The sequence below is a fragment of the Zea mays genome, chromosome 6 (assembly GCF_902167145.1).
Source record: "Zea mays cultivar B73 chromosome 6, Zm-B73-REFERENCE-NAM-5.0, whole genome shotgun sequence".
In the NCBI taxonomy this organism is placed as follows: Eukaryota; Viridiplantae; Streptophyta; class Magnoliopsida; order Poales; family Poaceae; genus Zea; species Zea mays.
This window is the reverse complement of record NC_050101.1, coordinates 158,501,552-158,520,352: the sequence shown is the minus strand read 5'-3', so window position 1 is coordinate 158,520,352 and position 18,801 is coordinate 158,501,552. Positions and strand designations below refer to the sequence as shown.

The 18,801-nt window shown below is 41.8% G+C and overlaps 1 protein-coding gene and 1 long non-coding RNA gene across 3 annotated transcripts; one reads left to right on the top strand and one right to left on the bottom strand.

Annotated features, from left to right (window-relative positions):
- The first annotated feature begins 191 nt into the window (after window positions 1-191).
- On the top strand, window positions 192-5,021 carry LOC100276581 (uncharacterized). Of its 2 annotated transcripts, XM_023300251.2 has the most exons (7): window positions 192-468; window positions 605-693; window positions 908-997; window positions 1,889-2,102; window positions 2,301-2,377; window positions 3,769-3,885; window positions 3,978-4,516. In XM_023300251.2, the coding sequence occupies exons 2-7, from the start codon at window positions 625-627 to the stop codon at window positions 4,137-4,139; spliced, it is 729 nt and encodes a 242-aa protein (XP_023156019.1). In that variant the 5' UTR covers window positions 192-468; window positions 605-624; the 3' UTR covers window positions 4,140-4,516. The 2 variants fall into 2 exon arrangements, with proteins under 2 accessions (XP_023156019.1, NP_001337099.1); NM_001350170.1 differs by lacking the exon at window positions 605-693 and having other exon boundaries at window positions 212-468; window positions 3,978-5,021.
- Window positions 5,022-6,838: 1,817 nt separating this feature from the next.
- On the bottom strand, window positions 6,839-16,504 carry LOC118472258 (uncharacterized). The gene is made up of 3 exons (XR_004850374.1): window positions 15,764-16,504; window positions 9,466-14,477; window positions 6,839-8,179 (listed from the first exon to the last, which is right to left on the bottom strand). It is a non-coding gene; the product is annotated as an uncharacterized lncRNA (long non-coding RNA).
- Between the last annotated feature and the right edge of the window lie 2,297 nt (window positions 16,505-18,801).

The window sequence follows — 18,801 nt, the reverse complement described above, 5'->3', positions numbered from 1 at the left end:
ATCCAAACTTTAGATATATACCATGGACCCCACATGTCATTGACTCATGTGGACCCACATGTAAGTGAGATAGTAATGATATGGATTCAAAGTGGTGATCTTTTAATGGTATGGATCCAAATTTCCCTTATTTTTTCCGCCGTTGTGAAGCAAGTTAAAGACAAATAGACTGGAGGTGGACGCCGCAATTAGCCAGAGCCCAGAGCCCAGAGCCCGGAACAGGCGCGGCGGATATAACACACTCCACCCTCTCCGCGACTCCGCCTCGCGGCGGAGACGTTCCGCGGCCATTCATACGGCGTGGCTAGGAGCACTCCTTCGAATCGGCATCGCAATTCATACGGCTACAACGTCTATTCTGTGGGCACTTCGTCTCCGATCGATTCACGGCAAGAGCGAGAGTTCATGGATTCGACAGGGCCCATGAGGGTCTCCATCAAAGCCCACCGCCCCGACTGGAAATCGGAGGTTCGTCCACTCCGCCCCATGACAACCTCTCCCAGCATCCCCTGCGGGCGGTTATTCGCTTTCGAATTCCGATTGCTGTTTTGCTACGCTGCGCTCGCCAGAGGCCTGAGACGCCATGATACTGCTCGATTGCTAGGTTAGGTCATTGGGTGGCGGATGGGCGCACCAGGTTTTCGATCGATTGGCAGAATGGTTTGGCGGCGTAGAACTACCTTTGTGGTCACTGTATGCATCAAGTTGTCAAGTGATTCTATTATTCTAGCTTATTTTTAGTAATCGTAATATCTAGTGAATTTAAATATTTGATCTCCTTTGGGCATATGGCAGCTCTGATTTGAATACTTTTCTAATTGACCATTAGTTCTGCATTCTCATTTTAAACTGCTGCCTTCCTTGCCATCTATCCATGTGTGCTTATCCCCTACTTTGCTATCAACAGCTTAGAACAAATTGCCTCAGAAGAGTTAGAAAGGACAGAAATGACTTGCTTTGGAAGATCAGGAAGCAGGGACTGCCCGGCAATGTCATGGTATAAAAATTCTCCTTTTATCACATCTGGTGAGATGCACTTCACGCACATCTTGCAAATTCTGTGTACGAACTATGCTGCTTTACTTAAACATTATATTCTTCTCCATGTGATCAATGCATGTTTCTGGTTGAAACACAAAGAAAACTTAGGATGAGTTAATTTCCTTAGATGATGTAATTCACTGATACCTGAATAATTATGACATCATCTTCCTGCATCCGATAGGCTACCACCTACCTGAATGTTTGTTCCTATTGACTTTGCATTCTATTAGATTGTAATTATGATCTATCATACTTTTTTTAGGCTTCTATTCTCTTATTTACCTAAGGTGGACCGTCCAAGTATTCTGGTTTGAAACTTTATTTTCCAGGAAAAAATTCTCACTGACGTGCTGACACTGAGGGCATAAATAGCAATGTTACGGGCTCCAGAGTTGTACAGTTATGAATGTTTGTTGGTAACACACTAATGCACTGCATCGCTAACTATTGGCGAATAAGTATTCACACTATAATTTTGTTCCAAGCACTCCCATTACTCTTGAAAACATTAAAAAAGGGCGTACCCAGTACTGTAGGCTTCCCGCACTGTGCGGGGTCTACGGAAAGGTATCTTTAAGTGCCAAGCCTTACCCGCATAATATGCAGAGGCTGGGGCTCGAATCCGGGACCTTCCGGTTACAAACGCCTTCACTCTTGAAAACATTCATGTTAAAAATAGATCTTTTGAAGTTGGTTGTGAATAACAAAACTGAAAAGTAAGCTTATCACCAACTGCAATTGACAAATGCGTACTTCTATATTAGCATACTAAACATATATATGTTGCTTGAATATATTTCCATTTGTGTTAATACCTGATTCATCTACATATGGTAACTGACAGGAAAAGGTCAGATCTGCTGTCAGGAGCGTCATATCTGATGAGGTAGAGAAACTCAAACAGTCCAATACAGAAAACGAGGACCAAGAAATGGATGTCATATGGGAGTATCAAGGACTGCATGCTGCTAAGCCTGCTGAAATTGAAAGTGAAGATATATTGCTTGAAATGGAAAGACTTGTTTGTGAAGATATTAGAGAAGAAGTAATCAGAAAACGTGTGGTGCCTATAACCTCTGTTATTCTTTCATTCCCACTGCTTACTGACCAGCAATCTGTTTGCCCATCTTATTGCTGGAGTTTAGCTGCAAAAACAACCTGATTAACTGTTTTTGCATAGTTGTGCGGTTGTGCCAATTCTATGATACTTATTTTACTCATTGGTCCGGAATTTTTCATCAGTTAATCATTTGCAGAACTAGAGGCACTTGATGAGGAAGATGCATATTTAGCTCAAAGTGTTTTGGATCATATGCAACTAAATGACATTGAGGTATTTAGATCTTGGAAGTCTTAGAAGTCTTTTTTATCAAGTGTTTAAAAATACTCTTCTCATATGACTGGTTCTGTGCTTGTGCTTGGTGCTGCCTCGGCTAATGCCTGTGTGGTCTTTTTAGGGCCCATGCCCATGTTTCAGTTTCCTTCATGGTTCTGTGCTTCTTATATAACTGTGGAATCCTTCTGTTCATCTAGGTGGGGTGTGATAATAAATATTTGTCTGTTCCAAATTATAATGTGTTTGGCTTTTCTAGATACATTGACTTTATTCTAAACATTGTGTATATCTAAGCGCATAACAAAAAGCTATATATCTAGATTCTAGAAAAACTCAAATTTCTTATAATTTGGAATAGGGGGAGTATTTGTTAAATCTGCACACTTCGATTGTGATATGGACTTTGGACCCGGGCCAATACTGACGCAGATAAATCGGACACCAGGGAGTTGCAACTTGCAACTAACATCATACAGAAAATTACTGAACAGACATGTCAGCATGAGAAAAAGCATGTGACTGATTATCATTTCTGCATCTATGGAATTGGTTGGATGCACTTTAATATGTTGATCATGAATAATTCTAGGCAATTTCAGACATAGAAATGTAAATTATTGTTTCTTTTCAGTTTGCTAGTGTATCTGTGTTACATCTTCTGGAGCAATGTGTCAATGCAGTTCTGTCCTTATTGTCACTAGGCTGTAGCATGCCCTTGCTTTTTTTTTTTTTGCATAATTTGCATCATTTTATTGCATCTCACAGAAATAATGTGGTATATTGAGACCAAGATGTGAAGGTGTAGATGTGTTTTCCCTTCCTTTTTAATAACTTGGTGTTCTGGATGGATTGTATTACATATGCAATGCAGCTGTTCATATGACTGTCATTGTTATGGTCGCTATATCGGTGAGGGATTGGAGAGGGATATCGATGGACAGGGACGTCGCCCGGGGGCCTCTGCCCACGGCTAAGCAAGAGGAGTTTCTCCCTTCTAATTCTTGACTACTTTATTTCTCATCCATTGATTACATAAATATGTCAGCTGGCCACCCCTATCTAGCTAGGGATCTTTATCTCCTTAAAACTCTCCTAAAAACTTTCAACAACTACTAACTGATAACCTTCCTAGATAATCTCAACTAATCTCCTAGATAATTTCAACTAATCTTTTAATCTTATCTCTAAATATCCTTATCTAATCCCCTTTGGAGAGTCTATGGCTGTTGCTTCCGCAGCCCCTTCGTGGGCCTCCTTAGTCCCTGACACTCATATTTGCCATTTTGTTGTTGTTTGCTCAGTGACTTATAATGTATGCTAACACTCATATTTGCCATTTTGTTGTTGTTTGCTCAGTGACTTATAATGTATGCTATAATCATTGTCAGGCTGCCGAAACTGCTAAGCTCTGGTGTCCAGTATGCAAGCAAGGAGATCTACGAGAAACACGTAATCTCATATACTGTACTCTCTGTAATCTACGGCTTGACCTTGGAGAAGATAAGGTACTTTGTATTTGCGTATATGCATGTTGTCTTTATAAATTGTTTGGCAAAAGGCAGTTAGGGAACCTAATTGCTTCTATTTGCCCCATCAGATGACGCTGGAGTTCTTACGAGAACGGTTGGCCAATGCACATATGGATCACTTTGACAGAGGATGCAAATCAGCACCCAAGTTCTGTTTACAGACTATGTTTGGCCTGACTGCGCTCTACATACAGTGTGCAGAATGCAGTACATTTGATATCGTGGTATAACCAACAAGATGCTGATATGAATCAACACTTCAACGGAGGAAAGAAATGTTACAAAACTTACTTGAAGTTATTTCATCGCTTCATGTAAGATTAGCTGGTGAAGTTATGGCAAGATGGCTGCAATCCGAAAGGTGGCACACACTCAGCACCTGAACACGTTCATCCATTCCAGCTTCTGGTCAAAACAATTGACATGCATGCATGCATGTGGAATTTCCACGTATGTCCAATTTAAATGTTGCAACCGGTGTAAGGTGGTTAGTAAATATGCACTTGACTATGGCAACATCTAGTTTCCAGCTTACTTGAAAGTTGAAACTGCAACTACAATTGGAACCAAACACTACCCAATTGATCTTGAAGTCGTCTTTGGGCTAGCTCGCATTCCTTTGCAGATCTGCTACCGGTGGCGAGCGTGTAGAGATGGCAATGGTTACCCGCGACCCGATACCTGATGGGTATTTACTCTATTAGGGTATATATGTAGGCTAAATAATCTACCCGTGGGTCTGTTATTGGACAAAAATCTTCACCCAATGGGTAAACGGGTATTAGAACATTCCGCCTTCACCCATACCCGTTAACCCGTGGGTATAAAATACCCAATATAAACTTAGCCCAAGCATAAACTTGAACTTTATTCATTCATCTTTTTTACTATTTAACAATCTTTTATGCCATAATGTCATAGAAGGTTTAACGGCAATTTAATGACCATGTAATGGAACATGTAATATACTATGTAGTACTATCCTAGTGTTACTACTTTATCCAATTATCTTTGGTGTGTTGAATGTGTGGTTAAATGATGCTAGAAATTTTGTAATGGTATTTATATGGATATACTTGACATTTGTATAATATAATATTTTGATAGATGTACAATTTTTGTGGGTACGAGTGATCCGATGGGTGACCTATACTCACATGGGTATGGGTATGTATGTAAATTCATACCCACCAGTGTATATGAGTGACCCGATAAAATTATTTTTGTGTCGTGTATATGAGTATGAGATAATAATACTCGGTGGGTATTTATCCATTGCCATCTATACCAGCGTGGCTTCCCTTTGGACGCCAGAGGTAAGCGCTGCCACGTGCATACAGCAGTTTGTTGTTGTAGCAAATCCACACAATTAGGCCACATCCACATGCATGTCATGTCCGTCTTAATTTCTTGACGTATTTTTTTATAAAAAAATCATGATCGTTTTCTATAAATGGCATAAAGAATGGTCGGCGAAAAGGTATTGGTTATTTAGAAGTCATTCTTAGGTCGCTGTCCATTTTAATTTCTTGATGTATTTTTTTTAAAAAAGAGAGTTCATGATGGATCACCAAATCTCTTTCTAGTGGGGTAGGTACAGTGAGAAGTGATCTATTAAATGAGGGGCCATTGATGAGCTGTTTTTTTTAACAAAAAAATAGTCTTGTGTAAATGGAGAAGCAATTTTGGTCTGATATTCAACAAAATATAGTTATGTTTGACCCTAAAGCCAATTCTTCAATCTTGCCAAGTTGCTTGAAACACTTTGGACGATTCTCCAATCCGAGAACAAGATATTGGAAGAGAATATCTAGCGAGATTATATAAACATCTGATTTCTTTGATAAACAAACAAAAAAACTCCATCGGGTAGGAAAATATCGTCCTTTTAGTATTATATTAAGATACCAAAAAATATAGGCTCGAGCGAAAAAACTCTGGAACCCTGGCTCTCATCATTAATATGGGCTCGAGCGAGTCAACTACACACTCTACAACGGTCCAGCCGAAGGGTGGAGCACATGATCGAGCGAGAAAACTCCTGAACCCTGGCTCTCATCATTAATATGGGCTCGAGCGAATCAACTACACACTCTACAACGACCCAGCCGAAGGGTGGAGCACAGAATCGATCAACAGACGAGGATAGCGAGGAGACTTTTTTAACCAAGTCCGAAAAGCGAGAAAACTCTGGAACCCTGGCTCTCATCATTAATATGGGCTCGAGCGAGTCAACTACACACTCTACAACGGTCTAGCCGAAGGGTGGAGCACATGATCGAGCGACAAAACTCCGAAACCCTGGCTCTCATCATTAATATGGGCTCGAGCGAGTCAACTACACACTCTACAACGGCCCAGCCGAAGGGTGGAGCACATGATCGATCAACAGACAAGGATAGCGAGGAGACTTTTTTAACCAAGTCCGAAATTCGTCCTGCGAGGAATCAAACTCGGGATCTGGAGATGCTACTCAAAAATTACAGTAGATACCCTTTAGCTTGGTAAAGAAAGAAGAGACATGATTTGTTCACGATAAGGGCATGTACAGTGGAGAGACACCAGAACGGTCCTCCAAGCACAGGAGACAACTAAGAGACTATATTGTACAATGGAGTGTCTATAAACGTAGTCTATTAATAAATACAGAATTAAATGTATTTGTATAGCATCAGCTCGATAGAACAGACGACAAATTCATACAGTGGGAAGTGAGGCGTCTGTTACTACTTGGTTTACGAGCCAGAGGCGTCTCTTCACGGAGAGACGGCTCTAAGATTTTTTTAAAAATAACCCCCTTAAACACCTTAAGAGCCTCCACATTAAACACCACTGTACATGTCCTAAGAGTGACTGTCACACCCGGTTTTGAAGGTAAACCGAATGCGAACCATGTACGTGCCAGGATCAGAACTCACGTACACAGCGGTTACATAAATGAACATCATCACACAATGCTCGAATAATAACATAAAAGAGTACTTATTACATCATAGAGTCATAGACATCCACATAGTCATTGTCTTAACAAGTAAATCAAAGTGCTAGCGAAACGCAGTAAAGATAAGGCCTTCACAGGCAGCTGACTGGGGGTTGCCGCCAATCCACACCTAGAATTCGTCGTAGTCTTGGAACTCCTGGAAGTCTCCTTCCACGACTTCGTCTTCTCCGGAGCAGTGGTTACAATGCGGACAACCTGGTGTTTTGTGGTAAAGCAAGGATGAGTACACATCAACGTACTCAGCAAATGTCCCGTTTGGCTGAAGTGGACTAGCTTTATGTGGGGTTAGGCTCAAGCAGTTGCTTTTAGTTGGTCAGGTATTTATCATTAGTAGAAGCCAGATTTTAGCATTAACCAACCCGTAAACCATTTCCTCATCGAGGAACAACATCATCATATTCGAACCAAAACCATAACATAATCCTTGTATCCCGAACCATCTGTATCTCTAATCAAAGAGGATCCCAAGGCTGCTCTTAACCGTGAGCACGGCTGATATATCAGTTTCACTACCCTCTGCAGAGGTCGCACACTTTACCCATGAGCCGTGATTCCCTCTCTAGCCCGGGCTTGCAAGACCCTTATTCACTCCCAAAGTGAATGGCCAGGGATTCACTACGAAGCCTTTACAAAGATTCCCTAGAGGTCATAGCTGCCCGTTAGGTTTCTCCAGTTTGATAAACACAGTACCTCTCCCCGCAGGAGGGTGACTAAAAAGCAAAACGAAAGAACCTCGGCACCCAGCCTCGGCAGAGCAAGCACTGTGCCTGGACCCCATTGACGGCACGACGACGAAGCAACTACACTTCTAGTTCCTCTAATTAATTAGCTAAGGGCACCCCATTCCACCCTCATGGTTGCACTGTTATCCCGGGTGGTCTCTCAACGAACAGGTCCTTACGGAGAGGTACTCAGGAAACAACCTGAGCCCCCTAGAGTATCACAAGATCATCAACATCATCAGGATAACAGTATCATAAATAGTCACATCATGTTCATTGATTAAGTTGAGGCAATAGCAGAATGCTAACCATAGTAACCCAAAAGGTAATCAAGGACAAGGTAAATACAAAGCTAGTCAATCCTTAGGTTGATCATGGTATGCGGGTTGATGAATTATAAAGTAAATGGGACATAATAGGTCAGAGGACACTTGCCTTCACCAAACAGATGCTCAGGGTCTTCGATCTCGTAGAACTCAAAGAACTGGATCATTTGGTCGCCGAAGCTTGACCGTCGATTCCTCGGAGCTCTGAAACGAACCGCGATCTAATCGCAACGCGACGCGAAGACGAACAGACACAAGCAAACAAACATATACATATGCATAAGAACATTACACCATACAAGATAAAATGTTATAAAAGCGAGCAATATAAAATAGAGAGCGCCTCTACGGTTACGCGAGGAAAAGAACCACGATAGTCGAAGCTACGGTCGAGGGGTTAGCGCGTTTACGTTAAACAAGTACTAATTAGAACATCCAATTCAACATAATTATATTAATTGATATTAACCAAATGTAAATTAATACTACTACTTAGTTTTGACTAACTATTTTAATAGTTGACAGTTAAGCAAGTAACTTAATGAATATGAGCGATTTTAAGCGAGACGAATTAACGACGCACGACGTGTAAACACGATGTGCGCAACGCGCGGACACAAACGACTTAGCGCGCGGACAACGCGCGATACGCGCGAACGGCACGCGGCAAGGCGCGCGACACACACGAACGGCACATGACAACGCGTGCGAACAACACGCGTGACACTCGCGAACGACACGCGACGACGTGCGCGAAACAGCACCACAGCACACGCGGACCGACATGCGAAACTAATAAATCAACAATGTGATTAAACTAAATAATTATTAATAAATAACATTTCAGTTAAGGTTAATCATATTGGTGACTAATTATAAATGCGCAAATCGAATTCCTAAATTAGGTTGTTAAATTGAAACGTTGTTCTAGTAGCCACTGGTTAAACAAATATTTAACTATATTAAATAAAATGTGCAAAAAATGGGATAAATATTTCTAAATTAAGATAATTTTAATACGAATCTAACGCAACTTGAATGGATCGAATCGGGTTTAAAACGCAAAAGTTATCATTGTTTCAAAGTATGCTGTAATTCGCGTGTACTAAATTTACGAGATTGCTATCTTCTTCGTGTCTCTCTTCTTTCTCGCGCAGGAACTCCATGGCCATAGGGGATGGAGCAGGGGCTGCGCAGGGGAAGGGGAAAGCTCGACCGCCATCGGCCAGGCCGCACAGGGCACGCGCAGACAGGGACCCGGAGGGGGAGTCTGTACCACGATCGTGCTAGGACAGACTGCGCAGGGGCACGCTCGACCAACTTTTCCGTGGCAGGCAAGGCACCCCGCGTAGGGGCGAGCTCCCGACGGCTAGCCGGACGGGGCTGGTTGGGCACGGAGCGAGGTGCTCACGCGAGGAAGCCTCGGCATGCGTCGGCCTGCTGCTCCTCCTGTGCGTGGATGGGAAAGAGAAGACAGAGGAGAGAGGAAGAAGAAGACGTGGCTCACCTCGCCCTCGCGACGACGGACGGTGGGTCTTGAATCAGCACGTACGGTAGCGGTGAGCTCCGGCAGATGGACGGCGCGGCGAGACAGGCTGAGAGACGAGCGGTTTTGGTGAATCGAACCAGGGAGAAGAATACGTGGGGGAGAGAAAATGAGCTAGTAGGGCCCACCGTCATAGGCATGAAGAAAAAGAAAAAAGGATGGGGTGGGAGTTGGTGCACGTGGGGAGGGGGATCGTGGGCTGGGTTGGCCAACGGTTGATTTTTTTTATTTCTTTTTTTTTATTTCGAAATTCTTTTTTTCTTTCTTTTTTTCTTCATGTAAGTTATTCAAAATATATAAATAAATGTATGTTTTTTTAAATATTAAAAAAATATAATAATAATAATATTTCCAAATAATATTCAATAAATATGTTTAGGTAAATTTCTCATATTAATTAAATTAGGCTTAAAAAAAGAGAATAAATTTAATAGTAAAACTCCTTCAACTCAATCAACAACAACAAAAATTAATGCTCCAGCATGTGATGCAACAATCAAAAACCCCTTTTGAGTTTCATTAATACATCTAATACTTACATAAAAGCAAAATATTCATTCACTATTTTGAAAAGAGAAAGAAAGGCAATGAAAGAAGAGGGTAACACCTGAATTTGGTGTATTATTGAAAAGAAATTTTATACCCCCAAATTCAGGGTGTTACAAATCTAACCCCCTTAACAGAATCTCGCCCCCGAGATTCAAGAAGAAGCTAGCAAGAAAAACAAGTCTGGTTCATCGGTTGTCCACGACTTTCTTGAGTTGACTTTGACTCTGCAAGCTTAACCTGGGGACTGGTTTGCTTTGACTTTCAGATGCTTGAGACCGATCGATGCAATTCTTGAGGATCTCTTAGACCTGTGGGTTAGGACCCCACACACGCTTCCGCTGCGCCACTTTGATCTTGGTTGCTGATGTTGATCGCATTGTCTTCATTGGGGTTAGCGGCTAACCCCCTTAATAGGAGTGTTGATATGCACTTGGTGAAGATGCTGCCGACTCTGATCTTGATTGATTTGGAGGAGTTGGAGGTTGCCAAATGGACAGGTGCAAGAGGAAAGAATAGCGAGAAAAGGTAGGTATAGACGGATTAGAGAGAGCAGGGGGAGAACCCAAATACTTAACTCTATGGCATTCACCTAGTAAACAGATTCCATTGTGGACCAAGGGCCACAACACACCAACACTCATCCCGAAGAAGCAAATCAGTCATAACACAAAGACAAACAGCACAAGCATACAACAACAAATATCTCGTTGCTATATGTAACTTTTAATTAAATGGTGGTCTTTCCTTACCAAGGGGAAACTATTCTAAGGCCATCGAAAGGCAAGGGGAATAATAAGAAATGTAGGATAGGGGCATGGGCATAATAAAGGGTGGAGCTAAAGCAAGGATTGGAACCGAAAGGGAGAGAATGCAACCAAGGTCAGGATAGGTAAAACACAATTCTCAAATCGAGATGGGAAAGATGATGAGTCAAATGGTAGGCATAATATAAGCATCATGGGAAGATCTAGATATTACAAAGGTAAGGGTGATATCGAGCAAAAGCTAAGACTTGCAACGCGACAGAGGAAAAGGGAAAGAAAAAGAGCGGGATGGGTAAGACATCACTCTTGAAATGAAATTGGAGAGGCGGCCTTAAAATGCAGGTACAAGATAAGCATCAAGGTAACGATCGAGGGATGACAAGGGTTAAGGTTATAATGAACAAACACACAATAAAAGATATATTTTAGACAAGACTTGCAAGGTGTCAAAGAAGGGGGAGCAGTCAATGGTGAAATAGATTAGGCATTATCCTTGAACAGTGATGGAAAAGAGAGGGCTTCAAAGGGTAGGTTCAAGGTAAGCAGGAAGGCAAGGGCATAGATATCACGAGGGTTTTAAAGGTAATAACGGACAAGGATGTATGAGAGGAGATAAATAGGCATAAGACGAAGGATACAAGTACCATAAATAATGGAGTTAAGACCAGACCATCAAATGGAAAAGGAGAGGGTACGTCCAAGGGCCAGATAGGTGAATTGTCGCTCTCAAATTGAGGTGGAAGAGAGGAGATTTTTGAAGGGTATTAATAAAGATGAGTATCAAGGCAAGATCGATGGATGATAAGGTGATGACGATAGCAAATAAAAACACAACAAAAGATGGAATTAAGACAACTTGTAAGGTGACATGAAGTGAAAAGAAATCAAGGAAGAGATAGGTAGCTCACAACTCTCAAACTTGGTCGAAAGAAAGGGAAGGCTTTTAAAGGATAAGTTCAAGGTAAGCATTTAGGTAGAAGACATCTATAACTCAAGGGTCAAAGGGATAATAGACAAGGGTATGAGAGAAAAGATGAGGGCATTGGAGAGCCAGTGGCATAATTACAACAAAGAATGGAGTTATGTCAAGGCTTACACGCGGTAAAGAAGAGAATATTGCCAAGGGTAAGATAAGTAAAACACCGCTCTCAGATTGGGATAGGAGATTGGAGATTTTCAATAACAGACATAATGTAATCACCAAGGTAAGATCAAGGGATGAGAAAGGTAATGATAATAACAAACAAAAGTAGGCAAAGGACGAAGTTAAAAACTCGCAAGTGACAAAGAAGATGATTCGTCCCAAAGAAAAATAGGTAAAACATACAACTCTCAGATTGAGATGGGAGAGAGGAGACTTTAAAGGGCAAGTATAAGATAAACCTCAATGTAAGATATAGAGATGTCAAAGGTGACAGTGATAATAACGAAAAGCATAACAAAGGATAGAGTTGAGACATGACTCACGAAGTGGCGAAGTGGGGAAAACAATCAAGGGTAAGATAGGTAGGGTTCCAACAAAAGAGTTGGAGTAAAAATTCATTACCAAAGGAAGTGACAAGGAATTAACGAGATCTCCAAGAATGTGCAAAATAAAATGACTGCTAATGGGTCATTAAGAAACAAGAGTGGTCAAGATCATGTAGAATGAAATATCTTAAACAGACCTTTGGATATAAAGCTAAGCATAAAAAAGATGAGAGTATGAGAGATTTCAAGGAGATGAGCATACCAATACCAAGGGACAAGAAATTGCCGAAAGATAGCGACTTAACAACAGAAGAGGAAAGGGTCTCAAAAGACAGGAAGATCATGGACATATAAACTGAAATGTCTATGTAGGTAGTAGAAATTTATAGGCAAGTATTCGAAACAAGAGTATTAAAGGGATACAAGCATGTCAATACCAAAGAACTAGAGTTTGCCATATGGTAGCAATTTAATGACGAAAGACAAAAGAATCCCAAAAAGACAAGAAGGTTATGGTCAGGGGGCATCTACAAAGATGTCGCAAGCACAAGAGTGAGATCAGGTCTAATAGATTGAGAGAAGTATAGACCATACTAGAATAGAATACTTTTTGGCAAGGGGGCATATAGGAGCACAACATAGAATTAGTCGAGGTGACTAATATTTTGAATCAAAATCAAGGATGAGGTGAAGTAATAATCAATAAGTCCTTAAAACGGCCAATGCTACTCTAGGCTAGCGGTCCTACAGTCAGCACGACTTTGATACCACTTACGTCACACCCGGTTTTGAAGGTAAACCGAATGCGAACCATGTACGTGCCAGGATCAGAACTCACGTACACAGCGGTTACATAAATGAACATCATCACACAATGCTCGAATAATAACATAAAAGAGTACTTATTACATCATAGAGTCATAGACATCCACATAGTCATTGTCTTAACAAGTAAATCAAAGTGCTAGCGAAACGCAGTAAAGATAAGGCCTTCACAGGCAGCTGACTGGGGGTTGCCGCCAATCCACACCTAGAATTCGTCGTAGTCTTGGAACTCCTGGAAGTCTCCTTCCACGACTTCGTCTTCTCCGGAGCAGTGATTACAATGCGGACAACCTGGTGTTTTGTGGTAAAGCAAGGATGAGTACACATCAACGTACTCAGCAAATGTCCCGTTTGGCTGAAGTGGACTAGCTTTATGTGGGGTTAGGCTCAAGCAGTTGCTTTTAGTTGGTCAGGTATTTATCATTAGTAGAAGCCAGATTTTAGCATTAACCAACCCGTAAACCATTTCCTCATCGAGGAACAACATCATCATATTCGAACCAAAACCATAACATAATCCTTGTATCCCGAACCATCTGTATCTCTAATCAAAGAGGATCCCAAGGCTGCTCTTAACCGTGAGCACGGCTGATATATCAGTTTCACTACCCTCTGCAGAGGTCGCACACTTTACCCATGAGCCGTGATTCCCTCTCTAGCCCGGGCTTGCAAGACCCTTATTCACTCCCAAGGTGAATGGCCAGGGATTCACTACGAAACCTTTACAAAGATTCCCTAGAGGTCATAGCTGCCCGTTAGGTTTCTCCAGTTTGATAAACACAGTACCTCTCCCCGCAGGAGGGTGACTAAAAAGCAAAACGAAAGAACCTCGGCACCCAGCCTCGGCAGAGCAAGCACTGTGCCTGGACCCCATTGACGGCACGACGACGAAGCAACTACACTTCTAGTTCCTCTAATTAATTAGCTAAGGGCACCCCATTCCACCCTCATGGTTGCACTGTTATCCCGGGTGGTCTCTCAACGAACAGGTCCTTACGGAGAGGTACTCAGGAAACAACCTGAGCCCCCTAGAGTATCACAAGATCATCAACATCATCAGGATAACAGTATCATAAATAGTCACATCATGTTCATTGATTAAGTTGAGGCAATAGCAGAATGCTAACCATAGTAACCCAAAAGGTAATCAAGGACAAGGTAAATACAAAGCTAGTCAATCCTTAGGTTGATCATGGTATGCGGGTTGATGAATTATAAAGTAAATGGGACATAATAGATCAGAGGACACTTGCCTTCACCAAACAGATGCTCAGGGTCTTCGATCTCGTAGAACTCAAAGAACTGGATCATTTGGTCGCCGAAGCTTGACCGTCGATTCCTCGAAGCTCTGAAACGAACCGCGATCTAATCGCAACGCGACGCGAAGACGAACAGACACAAGCAAACAAACATATACATATGCATAAGAACATTACACCATACAAGATAAAATGTTATAAAAGCGAGCAATATAAAATAGAGAGCGCCTCTACGGTTACGCGAGGAAAAGAACCACGATAGTCGAAGCTACGGTCGAGGGGTTAGCGCGTTTACGTTAAACAAGTACTAATTAGAACATCCAATTCAACATAATTATATTAATCGATATTAACCAAATGTAAATTAATACTACTACTTAGTTTTGACTAACTATTTTAATAGTTGACAGTTAAGCAAGTAACTTAATGAATATGAGCGATTTTAAGCGAGACGAATTAACGACGCACGACGTGTAAACACGATGTGCGCAACGCGCGGACACAAACGACTTAGCGCGCGGACAACGCGCGATACGCGCGAACGGCACGCGGCAAGGCGCGCGACACACACGAACGGCACATGACAACGCGTGCGAACAACACGCGTGACACTCGCGAACGACACGCGACGACGTGCGCGAAACAGCACCACAGCACACGCGGACCGACATGCGAAACTAATAAATCAACAATGTGATTAAACTAAATAATTATTAATAAATAACATTTCAGTTAAGGTTAATCATATTGGTGACTAATTATAAATGCGCAAATCGAATTCCTAAATTAGGTTGTTAAATTGAAACGTTGTTCTAGTAGCCACTGGTTAAACAAATATTTAACTATATTAAATAAAATGTGCAAAAAATGGGATAAATATTTCTAAATTAAGATAATTTTAATACGAATCTAACGCAACTTGAATGGATCGAATCGGGTTTAAAACGCAAAAGTTATCATTGTTTCAAAGTATGCTGTAATTCGCGTGTACTAAATTTACGAGATTGCTATCTTCTTCGTGTCTCTCTTCTTTCTCGCGCAGGAACTCCATGGCCATAGGGGATGGAGCAGGGGCTGCGCAGGGGAAGGGGAAAGCTCGACCGCCATCGGCCAGGCCGCACAGGGCACGCGCAGACAGGGACCCGGAGGGGGAGTCTGTACCACGATCGTGCTAGGACAGACTGCGCAGGGGCACGCTCGACCAACTTTTCCGTGGCAGGCAAGGCACCCCGCGTAGGGGCGAGCTCCCGACGGCTAGCCGGACGGGGCTGGTTGGGCACGGAGCGAGGTGCTCACGCGAGGAAGCCTCGGCATGCGTCGGCCTGCTGCTCCTCCTGCGCGTGGATGGGAAAGAGAAGACAGAGGAGAGAGGAAGAAGAAGACGTGGCTCACCTCGCCCTCGCGACGACGGACGGTGGGTCTTGAATCAGCACGTACGGTAGCGGTGAGCTCCGGCAGATGGACGGCGCGGCGAGACAGGCTGAGAGACGAGCGGTTTTGGTGAATCGAACCAGGGAGAAGAATACGTGGGGGAGAGAAAATGAGCTAGTAGGGCCCACCGTCATAGGCATGAAGAAAAAGAAAAAAGGATGGGGTGGGAGTTGGTGCACGTGGGGAGGGGGATCGTGGGCTGGGTTGGCCAACGGTTGATTTTTTTTATTTCTTTTTTTTATTTCGAAATTCTTTTTTCTTTCTTTTTTTCTTCATATAAGTTATTCAAAATATATAAATAAATGTATGTTTTTTTAAATATTAAAAAAATATAATAATAATAATAATATTTCCAAATAATATTCAATAAATATGTTTAGGTAAATTTCTCATATTAATTAAATTAGGCTTAAAAAAAGAGAATAAATTTAATAGTAAAACTCCTTCAACTCAATCAACAACAACAAAAATTAATGCTCCAGCATGTGATGCAACAATCAAAAACCCCTTTTGAGTTTCATTAATACATCTAATACTTACATAAAAGCAAAATATTCATTCACTATTTTGAAAAGAGAAAGAAAGGCAATGAAAGAAGAGGGTACCACCTGAATTTGGTGTATTATTGAAAAGAAATTTTATACCCCCAAATTCAGGGTGTTACAGTGACGCTGCCATTAAAGGACAAGATAGTGTTGCTTGATGACCACTTCAAAACCACCATCACCTGTTAAGCCCTATCTTGTCTTTCCAGTATGTTTAAACTTACTTTTAAAAAACTGAATGATAAACTATTGGTTTACGTATATATTAGTAGAGAAGGTAACATAAAAAAAACACATTTACATCACACAAACACAGCATCAACACGCAATCTGTTGGTTCATTTCAGTGTTGTTAATTACCGTATTCCAGTGCATGCTGAGCTGGGTCCGGAGACGTATTCAGTTGACGTGGCCCAGTTTTTCTTCCCGACTCGTGACACGTCAAACTTGGGTTAGGTAGACCGTAGACGATGCGTGGAAGATCTCTGATCCAGTCAAGACAATTTTTTTAACCCCAAGAGATATACTGAAATCCTCTGCAGCAGCGTTGCGTGCGAATAGATAAATGTTGTTTTGTTCATACAACGTCCATAAATAAAACTGGGCAGCAAGGAAGAAGGCGGTGCAGTGTCACGCTCAAAAAGAAATTGGGACCATCACCCAGTCGTTCTGGGAAAGCATTCCATCTGTGCTGAGTCATCAAGTACGTGACGACGTAAAATTTTTCGATACGCTACAAAGTTGACTTCGGCAAAGATCCCTCAAATCATGTACACTTCCAGTTCCATGGAAAGGTCCAAATGGCAAAATCAGCAAAGAAACGAGTAAGGTGCCGTCACCCGTCACTCGCAGAAGCCAAGTCAATCAAGGAATTAGATTTTTCATCTGAGATGCATTATCATTCATCATTATGAATTTTCATCTGGAATTAGATTTTTCCCCTTTTATTGCTAAACGGCTAGAAATTAGCTAGTCATTTGAATTTAGTGTTTCCCACTAATTAACCTCTAGATTCGAAGTGCGGGTATGCTTCGTGTTGGGGCGAAGACGAAGACGCCACCCTTCGCTCGATGCCTTCGTCGTCCTCGCTGCGCCAACGGAGACAAGACAACGGGCAGACTTACCCCTCGTCCCATACGTCACCGGACGAAGACCTGTGACGAGGTCGTCTCATCTTGCGACCTCGTTCGGCATTGAGGCCCACGTGTGATCCGGCCCGTTGTAACAGGCCCTGCGTGGCCGCTGCGCGTTACGGGCCTAATTTGTAAAGGCCTCCCTGTAATTACGGCCTGTAACCTCGTTTTATGAGAATATTTCGGGGATAACCTAGGTGTCTGAGGGCACATGCGTCCTTAACACAGGACGCTGGGCACTCAGATACCTATAAATACCCCCGCACAGTGCCCTTGAAAGGCTAGATTAACAGAGCTATTGCCAGCTCGTGCAAAAATCATGTCTACGTCGTTACACTCCCCCGTTGGATCAACTTGCACCGGAGAGCAAGTTCCAACACTTCGTGCTACCTTGTTAGAGCATCAGTAGTTCTAAAATGATGAGAGCATGACACCTACTAAAACAACTATTAATTATAAGTTGAATTTTCAGTTGATCGACAACCCAACTGCATTATCATGTTGGCAGGTGTCCATCCATCATCGTAGGCTAGTCATACATCCTTAGGATCCATGTCCAAGTTGGAGTGTGCCAAATATAGATAGAGAATTGGAGATCATGAAAAGAAAGTTATTGGACGTCCTCCTCTTGGTAAGGGCTTGTTCGGTTATTCCTAATACACATGGATTGGATGGGATTGGAAAAAATTGAAAAGAAGTTTGACTTGTTTGGGATTCAAACCCATCTAATCCCACTCAATCCACATGGATTGAGAGCTAACCGAACAAGCCCTAAGTTGGAATCACAATCCTTGCCGACTTCAAGTTCTTGAAACTCTAGAGGCTAGAGCCGAACGCCTAGGATGAAAAAAAGTATAGTACTTATTTTGTCCTAAAATAGGTCTTGCTATAATATTCATGGCAGTCAAATTTTATCATGTTTGACTAAATTTATAAAAAATATCAATAACATTTTCTCTAAATAGATTTATTATAGAAATACATTCAAATATTTGTCTAATAACATTAATTATGTGATATAAATACTAATATTTTCTTATATATAAGAGTCAGTTGCTTGTGCATTGCCACAATTTCTATATATTATATGAGTAGACTCTGTTATAATAAGACATAAAAATATGTGTTATATCGGTTAGGTGAGTGTAAATGTAGAGCTAACAACTAAGGTTCAATCCCTCATTTATGCGTAATTTTACTTTATCTTAACATTAAGCAAGGAGAGTGATGTGGAACAACCATTAAAACTGCTGCTTTATATAGAGGTATTTGACCAACTTCGGCTATTTTGATAGCGAGGAAGCACATCAAACCTGCCCAC

Excerpts from the sequence above, each read along its gene's own strand:
- LOC100276581 (XM_023300251.2), top strand. The coding sequence starts at position 625 with ATGGGCGCACCAGGTTTTCGATCGATTGGCAGAATGGTTTGGCGGCGT. Across the intron at positions 998-1,888 it reads GACTGCCCGGCAATGTCATG|GAAAAGGTCAGATCTGCTGT; the intron begins GTATAAAAATTC and ends GGTAACTGACAG. Across the intron at positions 2,103-2,300 it reads AGAAGAAGTAATCAGAAAAC|AACTAGAGGCACTTGATGAG; the intron begins GTGTGGTGCCTA and ends AATCATTTGCAG.